The sequence below is a fragment of the Natrix helvetica genome (genome assembly GCF_964273705.1).
Source record: "Natrix helvetica genome assembly, chromosome: 3".
In the NCBI taxonomy this organism is placed as follows: domain Eukaryota; kingdom Metazoa; phylum Chordata; class Lepidosauria; order Squamata; family Natricidae; genus Natrix; species Natrix helvetica.
In genome coordinates, this window is record NC_138549.1 from 174,697,169 (window position 1) to 174,712,017 (window position 14,849).

Genomic DNA, 14,849 nt, shown 5'->3' on the forward strand with positions numbered 1-14,849 from the left:
AGTTGGTCGATGTGCCTCCTCCAATGTCGTCCGTCCTCGAGCCTAACGGAGTAAGATCACAGACCGGAAACTCCGACGATGGTTGTGGGTAACCACAGGGTCCCCCCTGTGTAATTGTGGGTATAGAACTGTGTCCCCATTTGCATTTGTATTGAGGCATGCAGGAGAGGGTGTCAGAAAGTTCCTCCCACCTGGAATGTGCTTTAAAACAAAATCAAAATGGTTGAAGTATTGAGCCCTTTGGATTTGTTTAGGTGATAGTTTCCATGGGGTCCTAAGCGCCTCTAGATTTTGTGGTAGGTCCAGACTTCGAACAGTTTCTGGCCCTCTTCCAACAGTTGTCTCCAGGTTAGCAGTGCCCATCTCACTGCGAAAGCCTCCTTTTCCCATGTGGCCCATCGTCTCTCTGTGTCTGTGAGCTTGTGGGAGGTGTAGGCACAGGGTTGTAAGTTTCCTTGGTTGTTTCTTTGGAGTAGCACCACTCCCACTGCCACATTGCTGGCGTCTGCTGGATCACGAAAGGTTGCTCGGAGTCAGGATGCTTCAGCATTGGCTCCTTTGCAAACATTTCTTTTTGTGTCTCGAATGCCTCTTGGCAGGTTAGGTCCCATGGTAGGGGTTGTCCCGGATGAGGTTTCGTTCCTGGGCTCCTTGTCTTCAGGAGGTCTGTCAGGGGTTTGGCAATCTTCGCAAAGGAGGGGATGAATTGCCTGTAGAAGTTCTTGAACCCTAGGAAGCTTTGTAGCTGTCTGCAGGTGCGAGGGGGATGCCAGCTTAGGAGGGCTTGCACTTTTGCTGGGTCCATCTCTATTCCCTCATTTGACACTCGGTAACCCAAGTAGTCTAACCGTGCATGGTGGAATTCGCATTTTGATACCTTGACATACAGGCTGGCTGCCAGAAGTTTCTCCAGTACTTGGTGGACCAGGGGTACGTGGTCGTCCATGGTCTCTGTGTAGATAAGGATGTCATCTAGGTAGACGAGGACCCCCTTGTGGAGGTGCTCATGTAACACCTCATTTATTAACTGCATGAATACCGCTGGGGCCCTCTGCAGTCCGAAAGGCATCACTTTGAATTGAAAGCTCCCTAGGGGGCAGTTGAACATTGTTTTCCACTCATCTCCCTCCTTGATTCGTACTCCGTAGTATGCTTCTCTGAGGTCTAGTTTGGTGAAGACTTTTCCCTCGGCCAGATGAGATAGCATATCCTTCACGAGGGGGAGGGGGTATAGGTTGTGTACGCACACCCCATTTATCCCTCAAAAGTCCACACACAATCTCATGGTTCCATCTTTTTTTTCTTTAAAGAGGACTGGTGCCACGACCCGTGGCTTGGCTTGCTCAATGAACCCCCTTGCTAGGTTTTTGCCTATGCATTTGTGCATCTCTTGCATTTACCGGGGCATCATGGCATACAGTTTGGGCTTGGGTAGTTTTGCCCCGGGGATGATTTCGATGGCACAGTCTGTCTCCCGGTGGGGAGGCAGAACATCGCACTCGGCCTCCCTGAATACTTCTGCGAGATCCTGATATTCTATCAGAATCAGTTCGGCCTCTGGGGTTTTGTCGGATGTGGTTGCCAGTTGTTCTCGTGGGCTTTCTTGGGGGGTTTCCAGTGTGGGTGGTGTTTCTGCTTGCTGGTGTGGGAGGGGTTGGGGGCCCCTTGATATCCTAAGTCTTTTGGTACCCCTTTGCCACCAGAGGGTGGGTCCCCACTTGTCTAGCCAAGAAAGTCCCAGTATGACTGCATCTGTCATTTTGGGGGCTATTATGAATCAAATTACTTCCCAGTGATCCGCTAGTTCTAGCCTCACTGGTTCAGTTAGGTGGGTGGCATAGGCTCCTCCCATTAGGGACCCGTCGACCTGCTCAAACCGGATCGGGTGGGCCAGTCTTTTTGCTCTGATCCCCAGTTTCAGGACTGTGATTAGGTTGATCAAGCACCGTATGCAGCTTGAGTCTATTGGGGCTTGAAAATCCCCCTAGTTTCCTGCTTTTGGGGCTGTGAGGCGTATTGAGAAAAGGAAAGGGTGAATTGATTCACTCACCATTGGGTCATTTTCTCCCTCGTCCTCGCTGTCATATGATTCGGGCGACTGGTTTTCGCTGCCTGGGGTTCCATCACTTTCACCTGAGGGGAAAGGGGTTTTTGCAGTCTGGAGGGCTTTTCCGGATGTGTTGGTGGTCCGTTTGGACCCTCGTTCTGGTCGTGCCCTAGGCGGTGGGTCTGGTCTTAGTTTTGGGGCTGGGGTTGGGCACACAGCTGCCATGTGGCCCATCCCCCCACATCTGTAGCATTTCAGTGGACTTCGAGGGAGGGCTCGAAGTTCCCTGCTGCCTGGGTGGTTTCAGGTTGGGTTGACCTCTCTCTTGTGTGTCCGGTTGCTTTGTCATGTCGTTGGTGCACAGCCCGCTGTCGACTTTTGTTGCTACTCGGAACCACTCAGAGAGTTGATTTGGGATGTCTCAGTATGCAGTTACCTGGGCAATTTGCTTGTCCAGGCTTGTTCTGAAAAAATGCACCAGCAGCCGCTCTGGTAAAGGGGGTAGCCTCCCTATGACCCTCCTAAATTCACAGATGTGCTCTTTGATGGGGCGGCCCCTCTGCTTTAGGTTGCTGAGTTCCTCTTCTGCATATGGGTCCTCCTCCTCCACCTCCTCAAATCTGGCCTCTAGCAGTTGCAGGAAGTTATTTATGTCTTGCAGTTGGGGGGGGGGCTCTCCTCTTGTGGAGGGCTGCTAGCCATTCCCTTGCTTCTCCCTCTAGACCCTGTACGATGGTATTCACCATGGCTTTGGGGGATGGGTAGAGGTGCCCATAGCGTTCTAGGTGGATATCAGCTGAATCAAGGAATAGGGCTAGCTGGTCTGAGTCTCCGTCAAACTTTTCCCTGAATTGGGATGGGTCATTCAGCCCTAATCCCCCAGCCTCCTGTCGGCCTTGGTATGCTTGCGCCTGATATGACTGGTCATCTCCTTCACCCCTAGTTTGGAGAGAGGGAGGGGGTTGCCTGCTCCTGGCAGCCTGTCTGCTGCGTGGGAGAGGCACTGATTGCCGTTCTGGGCTCCTTCTCCTTCTATCGGGAGGGGGAGGGGGCTGCGCTCCAGTCTGCATCTCTTCCCTTCAACAGGATCAGATGTCCCTCCCCTCTCTTTTAGGCAGCATGATGGCCCCTCATGGGCAAGGGTGCCTTGGTAAAAATCCTCCCTCTGTTGCTCTTTTGCACCCCCTTGGGATTCCATCTGGGGCTTTGGATTAGGGCAAGGGAATTTCCACCAGTACTTATCTTCTCTTGCTTCTGCTTATGAGTTCTGCTGCATACCTCCAGCTGCAATCAATCTCCTGCTTCCTGATTCCCCCCCCCCAAGCAACCCAAACATTGGGGGAGGGGGTGCTCAGAGAGCCCGGACTTTAGTAAACCCGGAAAAAATATATTTTAAAAGTCAGTTTCAGCTATCTGTGAAGTTTCCAAGAGTTGCCCTAATTAATTTATGAGCCCCGAGACAAGGTTCAAAAAAATCCTATGCATTCATTCATTCATTCATTATTCATTCATTCATTCAACATCTTGGCACGGACTTCTGTGTAGCTGAAACTAAATCACACTTAATGGCGTCTGACCTTTACCCCTATGCCCACTCCCCTCTGGGGGGACTGAGAGAATTGACTAAGTTTCCCAAAGTCACTTTTCGGTAGCTCCATTCAAACCCCACTATTTTCCTTCTTTCTCATCTAGGGAGACTTCACAATATAGGAAATCCCAAAAGAAAGAAATGAGCTGGCCTAGATCTTTTAATTTTGGTGAGAATAGAATAGAATAGAAGCTGGAAGGGACCTTGGAGGTCTTCTAGTCCAGCCCCCTGCAGGAGAACCTATTCAATTTCAGATAAGTGACCATCCAGTATCTTCTTAAAAACCTCCAGTAACAGAAAAACCATCATTTGGGCACAATGACCAGCAGTCTGTAAGAAGTATAAATCTTCCCCACCATCCAGTCAGAGCCGAAGAAGCTTCTTGGATGAGAAGCGAAACGTCTTCGAAGAAAACAAACAAAACAGAAATTCTGGTTTGAATTCTTAGAATTTTTATTGGCCAAGTATGATTGGACACAGAAGGAATTTGTCTTCGGTGCATTATGCTCTCAGTGTACATAAAAGATATAAGTGATAAATCATAGTAATCATAAATACATTCATCATGAATCATATGATACAACACTTAGTGATAGTCGTAGGATACTAAATAAGCAATCAGCATAAATCATACTAGGAAACAAATAAAACAATTTCGATTTTAAAGATACATGCAACATGGTTATTGTCATAAGTGGGAAGAGATAGGTATTACTTACTTTACTTTATTGTCAATGTATGTATGTACACAGTATACACATACAACGAAATTCACATAGCACCCAGAGACCAGGCCCAACACACATAACAATCCCCAAAGACTTCTCACCCACCCCAAAATTCCCCACCCCTAAACCACCCAAGCATCCACATAAGGGACCAAGTAGGGCTGTCCAACAGCTCACTGATGGTGTCTCTTTAGTTCCTTGTTGAGTGCAATTATAGCTCTGGGATAAAAGCTATTCAGAAGACGCACAGTCCTAGTTTTAATTGTTCTGTATCTTCTGCCAGAAGGCAACAGTCTAAAAAGATTGTAAGCAGGATGGGCAGAGTCTCTGGGAATGTTATGCACCTTCCTCAAACAGCGAGATGCGAAGAGGTCATCCAGGGCTGGTAGCTGGAGTCCAGGTGATATTCTGGGCAGTTTTAATGATTCTCTGTAGAGCTTTTTAGTCTGCTGCAGAGCTGCTCCCGTACCATGCAAGAATGTCGTATGTCAGGACACTCTCAATAGTGCAGCGATAGTAGGACAGAAGTAGATGCTGAGATAGATTTATCTTCCTTAGCATTCTCAGGAAGTACAGCCTCTTCTGTGCCTTCTTCGCAAGAATGTTTGCATCCATGGTCCATGAGAGGTCCTCCAAGATATAAATGCCCAGAAATTTAAAACTACCAACCTTCTCTTCTTAGGAAGGAAGAAAAGAAGAATAGTAATACAGTCTTAGTAAATAATTTGACAGTGTTGTGGGACTTAGTTGTTTAGCAGAGTGATGGCATTAAGGAAAAAACTGTCCTTGTCTCTAGTTGTTCTGGTGTGCAGTGACCTATAGCTCATTTTGTGGGCTGAAATTGAAATAATTTATATCCATGATGCGAAGGTCTGTAGATATTTTCACAGCCCTCTTTTTGACTCGTGCAGTGTGCAGGTCTTCGATGGAAGGCAGGTTGGTAGCTATTGTTTTTCCTGCAGTTCTGATTGCCCTCTGAAGTCTCTGTCTGTCTTGTTGGGTTGCAGAGCCAAACCAGACAGTTAGGGAGGTGCAGATGACAGACTTAGTAATTCATCTGTAGAACAGAATCAGCAGTTCATTGGGCTGATACAATTCTATTAGAGGGAAGACCAGTTCTAATATATAAAAGCAATAATAAATCATAATACAGTTCTAACTGAGGGAAGCTCAGTGGCTGAATATTGCCCATTTAGGGAAGATTTTTATTCCTTCTGCGAAGTCAGCAGAACTGCTGTGACTTCATTTACTGTCATATTTACAGGTCAGAAAATAGTCAAAATTTACAAAGAGGAAATGGGAGTTCCTCTTTTGCTATTTCGACAGGAGGAAAGACCCAGACGGTGAAGTCACCCCAGATGCTTCTCCTACTACTATGGACATGGCTGCCTTGAGCTCGTTCAAGAGAATCCCTGCTCCTCTTCAGCTGCTGCTGCTGTTGATGCTCCTCCTTCTGCAACATCTGGGTGAGTGTTGACAGCTGAGATCAGGCAGGCTCCATCCTCAGATTTACAACTGGAGTAAATTCCGGTTCCAGAAGAATATTAAGACTGCTTCAAACCTACAGGGAGAAGATAAGATTTCACTGAAAAAGCCAGTTCCAGATGTTAGATTTTGGGGGAGCAAGAGAAGAACCTCAGAGCTCTGGGATTCTGGAGATCTAGGTCCATCTTACTTTGATTTGATCCTTGCGGTGGGGGACTTCAAGATATTGGGACCACACCTTCTATAACTCTTACAATCTGGGTTGGAAGAAGATTAGAGGTCATCTCATCCAAACCTCTGTTCAATACAGAAGTCCTCACACCATCTTAAAAAAAACGGTTGGTCATTTTTTTCTTGAAAGCCTCAGTGATGGGGCGACCAAAAGTCCAGGAGGAAAGCTAATGTATTCCTCTGATTAATAGTTCTCACTGTCAGGGAAGTCCTCCTTCTGACCTCTTATGGCCTTTTTGCTTTAGCTGATATACAGCAATGCAAAACAAACAGAACAATAGAGTTGGAAGGGTCCTTGGAGGTCTTCTAGTCCAACCCCCTGCTCAAGAAGGAGACCATATATCATTCCAGACAAATGACTGCCTACTCTCTTCTTAAAAACCTCCAATGATGAAGCACCCACAATCTCTGGAAAGAAGCCATTCTTTTGGCCCATTTTCAGCCCCATTTTTATCCATTTTCACCCATTTTGGGGCCAGTTTTTGGACTGTTTTTCACCTTTTTTCACCTGTTTCCGCCCTGTTTTTTGGCTCATTTTTTGCTCGTTTTTCGGCCTGTTTTTCAGCCTGTTTTCGGCCAGCAGATTGCTGCAGGAGGCCATGAAGAGTGAAAATGAGGTGCTGGTCGGCTCCACATGGCCCATTTTAGCTGCCAGAGTCACCAGAGGGCCGGTGCTTTGATATTTCTGGGCTGCATTTAAACACCCTGTGGGGCTGTCCTTAAGCATAACATTAACATCCCTGCCTGTTGTGGCCCAGCAGCGGCCGGCTGAGCTGTTGGTGGACTCTGACAGCTCAGACCATTGTGGGACTGCTCTGGAGGATGAGGAAGATTCTGGAGGGTATTTGGAGTCAGAGTAGGAACTGGAGAAGCCTGTTGACCATCAGGTGGCATCTGGGTCAGGGAGCAGTGAGGAGGAACAGAGGGAGGTTGTCCCTGATGTGCGTAGGCGTAGAGCTGAGAAGAGAAGGGAGCAGCTGTGGAGAAGACGTCATAGAAGGAAATAGGGACAGGTGGCTACTGTTGTGGCCCCTCCCAAAGAGTTTATAGGTGGAGCGACGGGAGGGGAATCTTTGCTGGAAACAACAGTCCATTTTACTAGCCGTTGAGAAAGCATTCCGTAAGTCTAATCTTGGTTTCTTGAAGATAGCGTTCTAGGCTCCAGCCAAGGGGTGGCTTTATCTCTGTCATTAATCGTGGCAGACAGCCAAGCCTGTGTCTGCATATTCATTAGAATCACGGGACAGAACACTGCCCTTAAGCATAAACAATGAAAAACTGAAAATCAACATAATCTGAGATGGATAAAAATGTGCTCCAAAGTCAGTGGGCAAGGAACTTTGGAGATAATGTAATGCTTGAACAATGGGAGAATATGTGGATGAAAGGTTTAAAATTTACATCAAATTAAAATCAAAACACATTAGAAAGATACAAGCAGAGGTGGGTTCCTATCTATTCAGTCCGGTTCAGCCGAATAGCTAATAACTCCGGCAGACACGTGACGGTACCAGTTCTATGATCGGTGACCCATTTTTATTTTCTGTTCTGCACATATGCAGAACAATCTTCATTTTAAAAATGTAATTTTTATTCATTTTTTAATGTTGTGCGCATGCACAGATTGTTTAAAATGAACATGCGCACGCGCGCACAAAATGTTTTACTACTGAACCAGTAGTAATGGTGGATGGAATCCTCCCCTGGATACACGTTGAATAAAAGCGAATAAAATGCAAAACTCCCCCACCTTATAAATGAGCCCTCTGCATGGCAGTCATTCAAGAATGGTCAGATCATACGCCAGAAGGTTTGCATTCAGGAAATTCCAAACATTCTGATGTCCGAAGGAGACCCCCAGGGGTCCTTTGTCCCCAGAAGTGTGACGACCACTTTCAACTTTACTATTAAGTTGTTCTACAGATTGGGAGATTGGTGTAAAGAATCGTAGACATAGAAGGAGCATCACCCATGGTGGTGACCACTTTCTAAAGGAAACCTAATTACAAAAGTGTCTCTTTTTTGTCTCAGTTGTTACAGGACAGGACGTAGAGGTAACCCAATTTCCGGAGTCCATATCGGTGAAAGCAGGAGAGACCATCACTCGAAGCTATACACTGATTGGAGCTAATTTACCTGGAGGTATGCGGTGGTACAAAGGGATGGACAGAAACAAGGGCCCCATTTTCACCGATAAACAAGAAACTTCCAACAGGGGGGTGAGGGTCATCCCAGGATCCAACACAGACTTCAGCATCGACATCCAAAATGTCCATCCTGACGATGCCGGGACCTACTATTATGTGAAGTTCAGGGCAGGACTCCAAGAGAGAGAGCTGGCTTCGGGGGAAGGCACTCTGGTCTCCGAGATTGGTAAGTGGCCCTTCCCGTTTCATATCTGGGGATGGAGGGAGATGTTCCCAGTCAATCATGAGACACGTGGAGGTGTGGGATTCAGACGGTTCGGACCGGTTCAGGCAAACCGGAGGCTAATTTTAAGATCTGGTTCACCAAACTGGTAGTTGCAAGGACTGGCTGGCCCCACCCACCCCACCCAGACCCTCCCAGGAGTCTCCACATGGCCCGTTTTGGATGCCAGGTAAGTGCAGGGCCCGCACAGAGTCTCTGGGAGGGCAAAAAATGGGCTTCCTGGAAGTTCAGGAAGTCCAGAAAAAATTTCCAGCCTACGGAGGGGCCTCTTGGGTGCTCAAGAAAAGCCTCCGCACCCTGGGAAGGGAGAAATCTCCCCCCCTTCATGGTGCAGGAGACTGAGTAGGCCACACCCACCATGGGCACGCCCACCCAGCAACCAGGCAGAGAACCGGTTGTTAAAATTTTTGAATCCCACCCCTGGACACGTGGGAGTAAATCCCATGTTCAAAGTTGTGTCTCTCCGACCAAAAACCATCTCTGGGTCTCCTGTATTGTCTCTGAGGAACATCAACTGATGTCTCTCTCTCTACTTTCTCCCTCAGCCATGCCATCCCAGCCTGTGCTTATCGGCCCCACAGGAAGAATCACGGCAGGGTCTAAGGCCTCCTTCAGCTGCTCCACAGGGGGATTCTCCCCACGAGAGATCACGATCAGCTGGTTTAAGGATGGGAAAAAAATACCGGCTGCCCCAGCCAACATCCTGAATTTGGATGAAAAGGAGGGAATCTCGTACCGAGCGGAGAGCACGGTGGAAATCCCACTGGAGGAAGGAGACGTGAAGTCTTGGCTGACCTGCCAGATCAAACACACATCATTGGATGAACGTGGTCCCCTCCGGCAGACCTTCACACTTGGGGATGTCCTAAGAGGCAGGTGAACCTTGGGTAGAAGAGAGGGAGAAGGCCATGCGGTCCAGACCTAGTAGAAGGCCCTTCACGTAGAAGGAATTACACCAGGAAGAATCAGGTTCTCCACCCATGGAAGCCCATTAAGAGCAGTCATGATTTCTAAACCTAAAGCTCCATCATCGGGCTGCGGTTGTGGGGAAAAGGTTTTTAGCATGACCTTCTACTGAGTTTCCTCCAAAATACGCCCTACCTTGAAAACAAGCCCTAGTCCGATTTTCATGCCTCCACCTAATATAAGCCCTACCCCCCAAATAAACCCTAGTTAAGTCCCGGCCAACGTCTGGTTGTTCAAGGTGGGGTGAGGCGCATGCACAAAAATAAAGCTACAGCAGGGTGTGTGGGGGTGGAGCTGCCCATAGCACCACCACAGCCAGGCCTCCCACATCCCGACACCTGCTTTCCGACTTCTTCTGTGGCCGCTGGTAGCTGCTTTTTTCCCCACCCAGTTGAAAGTTCAAGATCTTGCCCCCCACACCCACAAGTCCATCCCATGGTCCAATCTCCCACTGTCACGCTGGCAGTTTCCACCCATCCAGTTCCAGTCAGGTGCAGAAGTGCAAAGACAAAGGATGACCTTGGCTTTCTAGAAAGAATGTTGTTATAGCTACATAGCATCTAACTCCGTACAATCCCCCCTCCCGTTTTCCCACCGTAGAAAATGCACAGTAGAAGAATAGAGAGTGTGGCAGGCCAAAGACCCAAAAGAAAAGATGGCCGCAGGCCCACCGCTCACAGCAGGATGCCACATGGTAGGTTGCACCAGTGCCACAGCTCATGCACACAATGGCACAACACAACATGCAGCCTCCTGCCACGAGCAGTTGCACCAGCACAACGAGCCTCCCATGAGCGGTGGCACCAGTGTGATGGGCCATGCAGCGCCCAGCCGTAAGCGGCAGCACCAGCACAATAAGCCATGTGGCTTCCTGCCATGAGCAGCTGCAAGCGGCTGCAGTAGAAATCTGGCAGCAGCACAACATGTGTCGAAGGGGGGAAGAAGGCCTGGCTGTTGGACCTAAGGTAAGCAGGTAAGACGTCCCCTGAAAATAGGACCTGGTGCTTCTTTGGGTTCCCGAAAGAGAAATAAGATGGGCCTTATTTTCGTAAAAACGCAATACCTCTGGCTCTTTCCCCAGGGACTTGGGTCAAGTTGAGTAGAGCTCCCAATTGGGTAGATATATTTTAATCCTAATTGTCCGGGAATTATTTCCCCAATGCCACAATGGGTGAGCAAAATCACTTTGGATTTCCACTCTATTCTGCATAGAGGAACCAGGAGTCCGAAGCTCTTTTGACCGACCTCTTTGGCTTTCTTTGCTCAGTTCCTCCCAAGGTGCGTCTTGAGACCAACCCACATTCTCCCGTCCAGCTGAACTCCTCAGTGACGGTCACTTGCAACGCAGAAAGCTTTTACCCAGATGATGCGAAAATGGCGTTGTTTGCCAAGGATGCCCCAAGCAGAAGAGGAATGGTTGGCCCGATGATCTCGAACCCAGATGGGACTTTTTCCCTCAAAAGCAGCCTAGAGATGATGGTCAGTGAAGAGAGGAACTCCTCCATGTTCCTTTGCCAGGTCCAGCACGTCAACACAACCATCACTCTCTTCATTCCACAACTAGGTGAAGGAAGTAAATGTCTTTTGCTTTCTTCTGAGAATTTGCTGGTTTACACCTTGCAGCTTTTCCCTTTGTTTTTCAGATCATTTTAAAAAAATTGGATTGTATTACTCCTTAATATGTCATGATTTAAATTGTCTTTGTACAATTTAACCTTAATATACTTAAGGTTTGATGATAGTGGAACTTCAGAAGGAAGACCTTGTCATATACGGAGCCCCTTCTCAGGAATATCTGCGTTTTCTGTTGCATTTTCTCTTCCTAAAAAAGTTCTGTCAACATGCTGGACTGCAAAACCAACTGTTTCAATTGAAAAGTGTGTTGTCTGGGTTCAAATCATGCACACACACACGTGTGCATGTATGTGTGTGTTCCAGCATAACTCCGGAACACCTGGGCCGCTGAAATGAAAAGGACTGAATTATATCTACAGTGTCAAGTCACTTTAAAAGTGATCGTGTGCATTTTAGATTCAAGTTCTGTTTCTTGTCCTGACCTCTAGTACTTTGGAGAATGGTTGACCCCCTCTTCTTCATGACAGCCCCCCAAATAATGGAAGACTGCTATCATGTCTCCCCTAGTCCTTCTTTTCATTAGAGTAGACGTACCCAATTCCTGCAGTTGTCCTTTGTAGGTTTTACCCTCTGCACTCTTTCCAAAGTCTCAACATCTTTTTTTATAATGTGGCAACCAAAACTGGACGCAGGATTTCAGCTGTAGCCTTACTAAGGACAATCTGAGCCAGGTGGCGCAGTGGTTAGAGTGCAGTACTGCAGGCTACTTATGCTGAGTGCCACCTGCCTGCAATTTGGCAGTTCAAATCTCACCAGGCTTCAGGTCGACTCAGGCTTCTCTCCTTCCAAGGTGGGTAAAATGGGGACCCAGATTGCTGGGGGCAAGAGGCTGACTCTGTAAACCACTTAGAGAGGGCTGGAAAGCACTGTGAAGCGGTATATAAGTCTAAGTGCGGTTGCTATCCCTAGATGGAATGAAGATAGCTGATCTCATGCACTGGAGTTGATAAAACATGTAGGGGAGTGAACACTGCCATTTTCATGTTTTTTTAATTGTACTGTGATGAAATGTATGATGGAGCAGGCTGTATTTTATTATTTTATTTTGTTTCTAAAATTTATTGGCCGCCCGACTTCCCCAAGATGAGATTATGATTAAATCAAAACAATCCACTGTTTCTTTTCCTCCACAGCCTCATCATCGCCACTATACCTCTTTGTTCTTTGCATCGCACTTTTCCTGAGCAAAATAGCCGCCATACTTTTCATCTCTTCCTTTTTCCTAATAAAGAAGATCAGAGGCAACAGTCTGAACTGAAGAAGCTTCTTGGATGAGAAGCGAAACGTCTTCAAAGAAAAACAAGAAAGTCCAGTTGCCTTTTGAAAAAGCCTCTTCGGGACAAACCGTCACCTGGATGGCTGAGAATCTACATAGACTTTGGATGCAACAATGAAAAATATTGTTCCAGAAAACCCCAAGAAGTCCAACAATCTGGAAATTCAACTTAGGAATTTCTGTTCCCAAGAGATTTTCAGGATGAGAAACAATATGGTTAACGAATCAATAATGTTATATTAAAATGATTCACTCTCTCAAACACATAGCATTAGAAACTTATAAAATCAACATGGAAATTTTAAAAAATCAACCTCGTGTTGTTTTGCTATGTCCGTGACTAAAATGAATCTATCCCAAACTGGATTGTCACAAGGTGCTTTTCCTTTTTTTCCCTGGAAGACGTTTCGCTTCTGACTGAACTGAAGAGGCTCCTTGGATGAGAAGCGAAACGTCTTCAAGGAAAAATAAAATCCAGTCGCCTTTTTCAACTAGCACCTTTGGGACAACTGTTCTGACCTAAGCTTCCCAAAACCACGAAGCAGACAAAACCCCTTTTGATTAAGGTATTCCTCTCATTCAAACCGTCTTTCAAGGGTAAATTTGCAACCACAGACCTAATCAGGCTTGGAGAGCTGTCAGGCCAATATCTTCCAAATGCAACTGCTGTGCAAGAAAATACTTGGCCAGGAGTCTCTGAGAATCATGAATAAATCTTCACACTAATTAAGTGAACGGATTGTCTCCTGCAAACTCCACTCCCCTTTCAGTCCTCTTTATTCAATGCAATACAATACAATAGCAGAGTTGGAAGGGGCCTTGGAGGTCTTCTGGTCCAACCCCCTGCCTAGGCAGGAAACCCTATACCAGTCATGGCGAACCTTTTTTCTACGGCGTGCCAGAATTGCGTGCACGCTCGCTACTGCACCCCCCCGCGTGCCCACTCAATTCCCCACCCAACTGCGCATGCGCACGTGACACACACACACACACAGACAGACAGACAGCATGCACCCCTCCCCCATGCTCCGGAGGCTTTCCTGAAGCCTGGGGAAGGAAAAAATGGCCTCCCCCGCCCTTCTAGATGTCCTCTGGAAGCAGAAACAGATTCTTTGGGGCCGTTTATTGTCCTTTCCAGGGGGGCTTTCCTGAAGCCCGGCTCCTCTTCCTTCCTCGGCTGTTGGAAGAGCGCTGCACCCGTTTCATTCTCTTTGAGAGCCACCTTGCTTGCCCCGGCGCGAGACTGGCGCTGCCGGAGAGAAATCAGCAGGAGGGGGAGAAGAACACAAACTTCTGCTAGGGATGCCTTCTCCCCCCCCCCCTCGCCTCCCCCTGATCTCTCCCTGGCAGCGCTCGCCTCACGCGGCAGCAAAGTGTGCGTGTGCGTGTGTGTAATGGGGGTCTGGCTGGGACTGATCAGCTGAGAGGCTGGCAAAGAAGCGGCGCTCGGAGGAAGAAGGCAGAGATGCTGGCTGGCATTCGCCTCCCTTACTTTTTACTGCCGCTGCCCCGGCAGGAAGGAGCATTACCACCCCCTCCCTGCTGGTTGCAGCCCAGGCCCCGCCTGCCCTGCTTAGCTGAAAGTGGCGACGGAGCAAGCCGCGATGAGCAGGAAGGGAAATGAGCGCTGGTCACTATCCCTGCCTTTTCGCGGCAGTGGGGAAGACTTCTTTGCCAGCCTCTCAGGTGATCGGTCCCATCCAGCCCCTGTTACAAACACACACACACACACACACACACACACACACCGCTTGTTGCCGCGCGAGACCAGCGCTGCTGGGTAGAAATCTGGGAGTGGGAGAAGAAAACAATCTTCTGCTAGAGATGGTCTTCTCCCCCCTCTCCCCCTGATTTCTCCCCAGCAGCGCTCACCTTGCACGGCAACAAGTGGTCTGTGTGTGTGTGTGTGTGTGTGTATGTGGCCGGCGCTCATTTCCCTTCCTGCTCATTGCGGCTTGCTCCCTCGCCACTTTCAGCTAAGCAGGGCAGGCGGGGCCTGGGCTGCAACCAGCAGGGAGGGGGTGGTAATGCTCCTTCCTGCCGGGGCAGCGGCGGCGAAAAGTAAGGGAAGCGAATGCCAGCCAGCATCTCTGCCTTCTTCCTCCGAGCGCCACTTCTTTGCCAGCCTCTCAGCTGATCGGTCCGAGCCAGACCCCCATTACACACACGCACACACACACTTGACCATGGTATCTTATTGCGCCGGCTGGAGGGGATGGGAGTAGGGGGCATTGTTTTGCGGTGGTTCTGCTGCTACCTCTCTGACCGGACGCAATGTGTGTTGGCAGGGGAGCAGAGGTCGACCCTAAGGCCGCTCACTTGTGGGGTGCCACAGGGGTCGGTCCTCTCGCCCCTCCTGTTCAACACATACGTGAAGCCGCTAGGTGAGATCATCCGTGGTTTTGGGGTCGGATACCATCTGTACGCTGATGATACGCAGCTGTACATCTCCACCCCAAACCA

At 48.4% G+C, this 14,849-nt stretch overlaps 2 protein-coding genes and 1 long non-coding RNA gene across 5 annotated transcripts in view; 2 read left to right on the forward strand and 1 right to left on the reverse strand.

The window, feature by feature from the left end:
• The window catches only part of LOC309390423 (signal-regulatory protein beta-1-like), a 102,969-nt gene extending 90,256 nt beyond the window's left edge, over positions 1 to 12,713 (forward strand). For all 3 annotated transcript variants that reach the window (XM_081949761.1, XM_081949760.1, XM_081949759.1), the window contains exon 5: positions 12,244 to 12,713. In XM_081949761.1, the coding sequence (XP_081805887.1) occupies positions 12,244 to 12,368 (125 nt within the window). In that variant the 3' untranslated portion in view covers positions 12,369 to 12,713. The remainder of the gene's footprint in view (positions 1 to 12,243) is intronic.
• The window catches only part of LOC309390475, a 134,482-nt gene that overhangs the window by 94,259 nt on the left and 25,374 nt on the right, over positions 1 to 14,849 (reverse strand). The window lies entirely within an intron of this gene.
• LOC309390437 (tyrosine-protein phosphatase non-receptor type substrate 1-like) lies at positions 5,745 to 11,708 on the forward strand (the record flags this gene model as incomplete). Its single annotated transcript, XM_081949781.1, has 4 exons — positions 5,745 to 5,829; positions 8,111 to 8,452; positions 9,055 to 9,381; positions 10,743 to 11,708. 4 exons carry the CDS (start codon positions 5,745 to 5,747, stop codon positions 11,126 to 11,128), a joined length of 1,140 nt encoding a protein of 379 aa, XP_081805907.1. The 3' UTR covers positions 11,129 to 11,708.